Source organism: Populus alba, chromosome 17 (genome assembly GCF_005239225.2).
Source record: "Populus alba chromosome 17, ASM523922v2, whole genome shotgun sequence".
NCBI lineage: Eukaryota > Viridiplantae > Streptophyta > Magnoliopsida > Malpighiales > Salicaceae > Populus > Populus alba.
The window spans coordinates 5,044,197-5,054,021 of record NC_133300.1 but is presented as its reverse complement, the minus strand read 5'-3'; the positions used below and the strand labels follow the sequence as shown (position 1 = coordinate 5,054,021).

General features: G+C 29.9%; 1 protein-coding gene across 1 annotated transcript; it reads left to right on the top strand.

The window, feature by feature from the left end:
* The first annotated feature begins 1,003 nt into the window (after positions 1–1,003).
* On the top strand, positions 1,004–3,230 carry LOC118053103 (rust resistance kinase Lr10). Its single transcript, XM_035064266.2, has 3 exons — positions 1,004–1,773; positions 1,888–1,914; positions 2,015–3,230. The coding sequence occupies exons 1-3, from the start codon at positions 1,143–1,145 to the stop codon at positions 3,130–3,132; spliced, it is 1,776 nt and encodes a 591-aa protein (XP_034920157.1). The 5' UTR covers positions 1,004–1,142; the 3' UTR covers positions 3,133–3,230.
* Positions 3,231–9,825: the final 6,595 nt, after the last annotated feature.

Here is a 9,825-nt window from a genome sequence, read left to right as displayed (position 1 = left end):
GATATTTAGTAAATATTATGCTTTTGAAGCGTGACAAGTTGAAAGTAAATTGTTTTGTTAAATCTTTCTCAAACGGTGTTATTCCTTTAAATTTTTATATTTACTCTACTAATTTGACAAAAAAAAAACAATCTTTTTGCATAATTGCGATCATGCAATTAAAATTCATATGATAGAATCTAGCTTTTTTTTGCTAATTCTAGGTTTCCAAATTAAACATATTACCATATACAATGTGAATACTATGTAAATAGAGAGATTATTATTATTAGGGATGAGAACATTAATCATAGAAATTGACCCAAAATTAACCAAACAGTTTTTTGAATTTTGAATTTTTTTGTTGTTAGAAAAATTAAAAACGTTTCAGTTGAGTTTTAATTTTAAATCTTTTTTAAAAATCAATCCAAACCAAATAAAAAAAAAACTTATTAGAAACTAAAGGTTTGTTATAAGCTCAAAACTCATTAAATTAGGTAGTGTTTGGCATTGTGGTAGTGAGTGTTTTTCAAAGTGTTTTTTTACTTAGAAATTAATGTATCAACATATTTTTTATATTTTTTTAAAATTTATTCATAATATTAGCACATTAAAACAATCTAGAAACACAAAAACTTAATTTAAAAAAAATACTTTTTTTTTAAAATATAATGAGGCGGTGTAAACAAGTGCCCCTAAAACTTGTCAAAATTGCTCAATTAAAGGTCCATTAACTCAAAAACAAACAAACAAACACCAATTAATTTGGTTCTTTTATTTGATTCAATTCAAAAAACAATTAACAAAAATTGGTTCTGTTATATATTTTTTTATCCAAACCAAACCGTTTGAACTAAATATTTTTGTTTTAAAAAACTTCGGTTATATATTTTTTTTTATCCAAACCAAACCGTTTGAAATAATGCTCACCCCTAATTATTATCGTGTATTTAGTGCAATGCTTGCTCCCTCACATCTAAATAAAACGGAATAATTGGATCCCACATGTTTGTGAGTGGAGGAATGTCAAAGGGACGAGCATCACACTAGATCGATGGAGTAAATAAATTATCATGCAAGGACGCCCATCTAAGGACTTCATGAGTTTTCTGAAAGGTCAAAACTATATCAGCACATGCAGATAAAATCGTAGGAGTGTGGAGATGATGAATTATTCATCAGAAATGGTTACGTGTTTGTTCTACTTTTTCATTGTCTTCCTTGCAGGCCATGGAGCAAGCTTGAACTGCACAGGATCATGTGGAAACCGTGGCCCTAACATCCGATTTCCTTTCCGCATCATGGAAAAACAACCAGGCCACTGTGGTTTTGATCTATCCTGCTCGGAGGACAACAACACACTGCTTAAGCTGCCAACTGGATTGAGTCTCCACGTCGAAAGAATTGACTATAGACATCGACTTATTTATGCAAGGGATCCTCAAGGTTGCTTTCTAAGGCAACGTTTAAACTTCAGTTTAGGGGATTCTCACTTTCAAATTCAGAAGGATCGGCCGTATGATTGGACCTTGTTCAACTGTTCACTTTCTAGTGAGAGGTGGTCTGTGCTCACACATAAAATCCCATGTCTGAGTACTTTTAACCATGAAGTTTATGCCGTTGAATCAAGTACCACCATCAGTGACTCTGATTTGTTATCTTGTACCAAGATGTACAACATTTATGGAATTCCACATAGTATGTTGCATGCAGAAAATTATGTTCTTACTATGTCTTGGTCCAATCTAACTTGTGAATCTTCTGAAACTGAATGCTACCTTCAGCACACTAAAGGTATGCCTTTCTATCTTCCTTTTTTTCAAATTAAACTCTTTTCGTCTTTGTTGCTTTCATGATTTTACCAATTGCATCAAAGGGAGAAGCTAATAAGTATTCAATCCCTTACAGATGTGCGGCGAAAGCTACTGATTACTGGTTAGTAGTCTGCTCAAATCTCCATCTCAATTTTACACTTGGTTCAATACATTACTTCCCAAAAAAAAGAGTTTCCTGATTCAGAATGTTTGATATGCAGGTGTGATTTTAGGATTCTTCCTTTTTGCAATAGTGATTACTGCACTCTACCGCGCCTATAGCAACGATAAAACACAAAGAGAATATCAAGCCAGGGTTGAAATGTTTTTGGATGATTACAGATCACTGAATCCCACGAGGTACTCCTACGCTGATCTCAAGAGGATCACAAATCAATTCGGTGATGAATTGGGCCAAGGAGCTTATGGAACCGTGTTCAAAGGAAAGCTGACCAATGAAATTGATGTAGCTGTGAAGCTCCTCAATAATTCCATAGGAAAAGGGGAGGAATTCATCAATGAAGTGGGAACAATGGCAAGGATCCACCATGTCAATGTTGTTCGCTTGATCGGTTTCTGTGCTGATGGATTTAGACGAGCTCTGGTTTATGAGTACTTGCCAAATGGTTCATTACAGAAGTTCATAACCTCAGCAGACTCAAGGAACCATTTCCTTGGCTGGGAAAGGTTGAATCGTGTTGCTCTAGGCATAGCCAAGGGGATTGAATATCTTCACCAGGGGTGTGATCAAAGAATCCTCCATTTTGATATCAAACCACAGAATATCCTGCTTGACAACGAATTCAATCCCAAAATCGCCGATTTTGGGATGGCAAAGCTGTGTTCCAAGGATAAAAGTGCTATTTCCATGACGACTGCAAGGGGGACTGTTGGCTACATTGCCCCAGAAGTGTTCTCGAGGAACTTCGGGAGTGTTTCCTATAAATCAGATGTCTACAGCTTTGGCATGTTAGTGCTGGAAATGGTTGGAGGAAGGAAGAACGTCGATGATACAGCAGAAAATGGTGACCAGATATACTTCCCGGAATGGATTTATAATCTCTTAGAAAAGGAAGAAGACCTGCGGTTTCATATCGATGGAGAAGAAGATGCTAAAATTGCGAAGAAACTAGCAATTGTGGGGCTATGGTGCATTCAGTGGAACCCAGCAGAGCGTCCTTCCATGAAAACTGTTGTCCATATGCTTGAAGGGGAAGGAGAAAACTTAACAAAGCCTCCTGATCCTTTTAGCTCCTCTGTCCCTAAGAGAACCAGCGCAGGCCGCATGCCAGCGAGACGTCTTCACCAAGAGTTGGCAGCCATCTCAGAAATAGAGTGATCTGAAATTTACTCTTTTCAGTAATAACTTAATAATGAGCAATAATGAAGGAAATTGTTGTGAGTTGGGTTCAGAAATTTACTCTTTTCAGTAATAACATATTAGGTTCTTCTTCTTCTTCTTCTTCTTCTTCTTCTTTTCTGTCAATTCACCTTTTAAGTTCTTAATTACTAATGCAGTGTCGATTCACAGATTGAGAAGTATCAAATCAACAAATTAAAATGTGTAAATAATTTTGCAAATCCAGCCCTTTATTCATCATATTTAGGCAGTCCAGCCTAACCTACTTCAATTGCGAAGGAAATCAATATAACTGATGTGTTATTTTATTTATTTATTTATTTATTATAAAATATATGGGTCTGGCATCAATAGACTTGGACTTGACAGTACACATAGACTTGGCAGTCATTTTTTATAGATGAGTTTTTTTTAATGTATCTTGAAGGTTTATTATGGTTATTAAGTACATTTTATTTTCATCATTAAAAACATATAATGCAAATATAACTTATCTAGCTATAAAAAAAATTAATAAAAAAATTAAAATAAATTACAATAATCCCTTTGAGATATTATGAAATTTAAAAACCCATCCAAAAGATTAATTACTATTTAAAATAGTTAAACTAACAGATTTAAAAAAATATATATAATTAAAAACTAAATCAAAGAAACAAAATAAGAAAAAAATAAAATACTCTACAAATACTCTTCATCATCGACCTAAGGGAAAAGTCTTTGCCATAAAAGAAACTAAGAGTGTGGACCAATGTTTCTATCATTATTATTAATGCCACAAAAGACTGAAATATAAAATATTGACCGGCTCCTTAACCTCTCAATCGGTATAAAAATATCTTTTTCGTTGTAGCACAGGTTGCACCATAGTGTATCATACACGTGTCAAGCTATAAATGAGTATGTGACATGGGATGGGATCAGATGATATATTTACAGGTAATACTAGCTGCGATTCGCTTTAACGCTAAGGTTTATTTGTTTTAGCATAAAAATATTGAAAAAAATAAATACTTAAAAAATATATAATATATAGATAATTTGCTCTAATGAGTTCAATTGAAACGGTTAATTTAAATAATAACATGAATCATATCTATCTCTTTAAAAATTAAATACATCAAATATTATTTAAAAATAATTACAATATAATTAAAACATAAACCCAAATTTAATTGATAAAATAAATACAAATAATTATTTATTTAAAAAGGAAAACTAAAAATTAAAAAAAAAATCAGGTCAGGTGTTGTTAGGCCTAGCAAGCAAAGGTCAACTTCTTATCCAATAAAATATCTTTGACGATGTACCACAGGTTGCATCAGAGGATGTCAAGCTTTTAATGAGTATGTGACATGGGATGGGATAAGATGATATGTTTGTAGATAGTACTAAATAAGTGGCTATGATATGCTAAGGTTTTTTTTTTAGCATAAAAATATTGAAAAAAAATAAATATTTTTAAAAAATATATAATATATAAGTAATTAGCTCTAATGAGTTCAATTGACTCGGTTAATTTAATAATATCATTAGAAAATAAAATATCGACAAAAATGAAACAGAAAAAAAAAACCAACGATTCAATGCAAATTATGAACATTTGCCAATATTATAGAACTATATATTTCATAAAATTCTCAAAACATCTCAATGATCTTATTTGTTAACAAAGTAAAAAAAAAAATGAGAATAAGATAATTGCGTAGAAAAAAAAATACAAAAAAATAAGATAAAATAATCAATTACTGTTAACTTTTTAAACCGTGATCCAGGTTATAAGATTGAAATCATTATACATGAAAAAAGCATGAGGGTTAAAATCACAGGAAAAAAAACTCAAAAAATCCAAAAATCAAGAAAATACAATAAAAAGATCCGTGTGAAAAGATAAAAACACCCCAAATATTTTAGTGTTTTCTTTTAATTTTTAAGCTTTAGTTTTCCTTTCAAATTTAGAGCATAGGCTTCATCTTATTGTGAGATATTTGAGTTTTATATTTTTTTTATTCAAATGTTTAGAAGTGCCATTAGAATCTTGAAAAACATATTACAAACATCTTAATTACACAAGTGAGGATCAATAAAACTTTAAGGCAATGAATTTATTCTTGACAACAAACAAAAAACTTATTATTTTAAATTCCTTCAACAAGTAAGTATAATTAAAAACTAAATCAAAGAAACAAAATAAGAAAAAATAAATGAAAAGGTGTGTTGTTATGCTTTGCGCTGGAAATTTGTTTTCTTTAATATAATTTAAATAAAGTATAAATAAATAAAAATTTAATCTAAAGCCATTCTCTATTTAAAGAGTAAAAAAATTATTAATAATAAAAATTAATTCTTTAATCTTTTAACCGCGAAAAGAAGTTGATTATCGAGCATTAATTGTACATAGAATTTCCTAGAGAGATCATGTGCTTTCATCCTCCTTCTGTCATCTCTTTTTATTTACCACTTCTACCCTTTAATATGTACGTCTTTCTTGACAAGCACCCCGTGATAGATTGCTACAAGGCACAAGCTTCTCGACAAGAAGGAATAACCAAGAACCCTACAAATACTCTTCATCATCGACCTAAGGGAAAAGTCTTTGCCATGAAAAGAAACTAAGAGTGTGGACCAATGTTTCTGTCATTATTAGTAATGCCACAAAAGACTGAAATATAAAATATTGACCGGCTCCTTAACCTCTCAATCGGTACAAAATATCTTTTTTGTTGTACCACAGGTTGCACCAACGGTGTATCATACACGTGTCAAACTTTTAATGAGTATGTGACATGGGATGGGATAAGATGATATGTTTACAGGTAATACTAGCTGCGATTCGCTATAACGCCAAGGTTTATTTGTTTTAGCATAAAAATATTGAATAAAATAAATACTTAAAAAATATATAATATATAGGTAATTGGCTCTAATAATTAACTCGGTTAATTTAAATAATAACATGAATCATATCTATCTCTTTAAAAATTAAACACATTAAATGTCATTTAAAAATAATCACAATATAATTAAAACATAAACCCAAAGTTAATTGATAAAGTAAACACAAATAATGATTTATTTAAAAAATAAAAGTAAAAATAAAAAAATAAAAACAAAAAAATCAGGCCACGTATTGTTAGGCCTAGCAAGCGAAGGCCAACGTCTTACCCCATAAAACATCTTTGTAGATGTACCACAGGTTGCATCAGAGAGTAGAAAGAAAAATACAAAACAAATAAGATAAAATAGTCAATTACTGTTAACTTTTTAAACCGTGATCCAGGTTATGAAAAAAAACACGAGGGTTAAAATCAAAGAAAAAAAACACAAAAAATCCAAAATCAAGAAAATACAATAAAAAGATCCGTGTGAAAGGATAAAAATACCCTCAAATATTTTAGTGTTTTCTTTTAATTTTAAGCTTTAGTTTTCCTTTCAAATCTAGAGCATAGGTTTCATCTTATTGTGAGATATTTGAGTTTTATAATTTTTTGATTCAAATGTTTTAGAAATACCATTAAAATCTTGAAAAACATATTACAAACATCTTAATTACACAAGCGAGGATCAATAAAACTTTAAGGCAATGAATTTATTCTTGACAACAACAAAAAAACTTATTATTTTAAAGTCCTTCAACAAGTAAGTATAATTTTTTGTTTTGATTTAAATATAGTTAATTTTGTCATTAGCATGTATGTTAGAACTTTGATTTTATATCATTTGCTAGTTTTTAATATTTGCTTAGCATGCATGCGGATAGATTTAAACTTTTATAGAAATAAAACATTCTTAATAAATTAATCTCATTAAATTCCTTTTCAAATTTGTTTTCATCCTAATTATAATTACCTTACAGATCTTTGCAAGAAAAATTACAGATTGTTTTTGCTAACGATCGTTTTAGGTGCAAAATTCAAATTTTGCTGCAATTACGGGACAAAAAATCTTTCAAGCACGCACATGATAACTTGGACTAAAAATCATTGCTTCACTGGGAGAGAGTGGTTTGTGTAAGATCCCATATCGGCGGGTGAGGGATGTGTTCTTGATCTTATTAGTAGTGCTGGTGCTAACATGTTGAACGTGTTTTGGGACGTCAGGCTCAGTAGTGAGCTCGCGTCACCAGAAACAAAACCGTGAGGACGGTAAGGCCTAAAGCGGACAATATTCAGCATGTTGGGTCGGGCTGTTACAGTTTGTGCCTTGAACACTCTATGGAGCATCGACAATTGAAAATTATTTTGGTAAGTCATCATCATGACCATGTCAATGCAATACTAACTATCTGTATATTTATGTGGTTCAAAAATATTTTAAAAAAAAATTAAAAATTTATTTTTTATTTGTGATATTTTTTTTCTAATAAAATTTCAAGATGAATATTTTTCAGATCAAAAAAGATACAAAAACTCCCCAAGACCATGAGCAAATTAACCATTTAGATCACAAATTCTGAGTTCATTGTAGTATTAATAACAAAAATTAATTTTATAATATAATTTGATTGTCTTAATACAAGAGAGTTTATATAAATTTGTAATTTCTTGGTTATTACGCAATAATTTTTTTTAATATTTTCATATCATTTTAATATACTAATATTAAAAAAAATTTTAAAATAAAAAAATATTATTTTGATGGATTTATAAATATAAAACACTTTAAAAAAATAAATAATATTATTCTTTCAAAACACCCTCTAAGACTCCAATTGTATTTTTTTAAATTTCTTGATTTTTTTTATTTTTTTTTAATTATTTTGATATATTAATATAAGAAATTAATTTTAAAAAATATTATTTTAATATATTTTTTAAATAAAAAGCATTTTAAAAAATCAGATTGAAATCTACAACTTGTACCTTTGCTATATGGAATGCTACAAGTGTCATCCCCCCAATTTGTTCCTCACTCCTAACTTAAATGATCTACGCAATATTTTTTTCATAATATAAAAAAGATGGGGCGGCACTTTCAATGACATCTTCAAAGGTCAGGTTTGGCGACCAAAAGAAATATTGCGTAATAACCAAGAACCCTACAATTGTTCATCATTGACCTGAGTGCGCATTGGGGGGGGAAGTCTTCGCCATGAAAGACACTAAGAGTGTGGACCAATGCTTCAATCAATAACTTCTTTAATGTCACAAAACACTGAAATATAAAATAATTGACCAATGCGTCAAGCTTTGAATGAGTTTGTGACATGGATGGCATAACATGATATGTTTACAAGGTAAGACTAGTTAGGGGGGTTGCACCACAAGTACCGATTACTATAAAAATATTAAAAAAATATATTTTTTAAAATAATATATAAGTAATTTTCTCTAATAAATTTAATAAAATTAGTTAATTTAATGATGTTAACAACAAATAAAACAAGAAAAAAAAATAATTCAATGTGAAAGATAAACGTTTATCAATATTATATAACTATATCTTCATAATATTTTCAAAACATCTTAATAATCTTATTTGTTAATAAAATAAAAATTAAAAAAGAATAGAATAATTAAAAAAAACTTTTCGCTAAGAAAATAATATAATTAAATAAAGATTTTATTTAGTTATTAAATCATTTATCCAAATATATTTAAGAATAAAGTCAATAATTAACAATCATATGTCATATAAAATATTTTCACCAATACAAGTTAAGATCTAACATTACTATAAACATAAAAATAATAATTTCATAAATGTAACTTATATATATTTATTAAAATTGAAAGTACTTGGGTTAACAAATTAAACATATGTACAAATCCTATAAACAGGCTCGCCTTCACAAAGCCTATCACTCCACCGATCCAAGATGGAAGTCTCAAAAAGCTTAATTCAACCATGAAGTTTTCTTGACTTTATTAGTGGAAAGCCAGTAACAGTCACTAAAAATTCTTTTAATGGATAACGACTTGAAACTTCAGAACATGAGATAATAACAAATCTTGAAACTTCAGAACATGAGATAATAACAAATCTCTCAATACTCCAACTGCTCAAAATCTCCAATAAATCATCTATCAGGTGAAAGTGCTCAACAATGGTGTTGTATCAATACAACAATAGCTTCGGACTTTTCACTTCCTTTATGAAAAACACAACATCTAGCTCTATTATGTGTACACAAACAATTTCAGTTCCCTTAAAAAACAAGATAAAACAACGTGCAAGCTAGTAGACATGAGAAAACTCATTCTCCAACTCTCTAAAGAAGTCTCTCTCGTTATAAACAACATTCATTAGCAAGTCATATTCACACTATAAGATTTTACAGTTTTATCGACGGAAATATTCTATCGGTGTGTGATTAGGAGTTCGTCGGTAAATTATTTACCGACTATATTACTGACAAAATACGTTTGTCGACTTTTCTTTTATCAGTAATTCTAAATTCCGTCGTTATATCAGTTGGAAAAACAAAAAAACTATTTGTCGACATCAAGATGCAAGAGAAGATCAATAATTGCATGATCTTCAAAGAACAAACAACGATCACCCCTACAAAATAAAAGATTCTTCATTTAATCTTTCAAGTGCTACACACTGATTTCTTCCAATGATTGTGTCTTTGTCACGGCCAACTTGAACGATTACAATGGAATTACAAACTAGAAGAAGCCCAAGATTGCAATCGTGGAAAGCCGGTCCAACTTCATCAATCTTCCT

What these genes read in the sequence shown, in the direction of transcription:
- LOC118053103 (XM_035064266.2), top strand. Translation starts at nt 1,143, where the DNA reads ATGATGAATTATTCATCAGAAATGGTTACGTGTTTGTTCTACTTTTTC. An exon ending in CTACCTTCAGCACACTAAAG is followed by an intron (nt 1,774 to 1,887) that starts GTATGCCTTTCT and finishes AATCCCTTACAG; the next exon opens with ATGTGCGGCGAAAGCTACTG. An exon ending in GCGAAAGCTACTGATTACTG is followed by an intron (nt 1,915 to 2,014) that starts GTTAGTAGTCTG and finishes TTTGATATGCAG; the next exon opens with GTGTGATTTTAGGATTCTTC.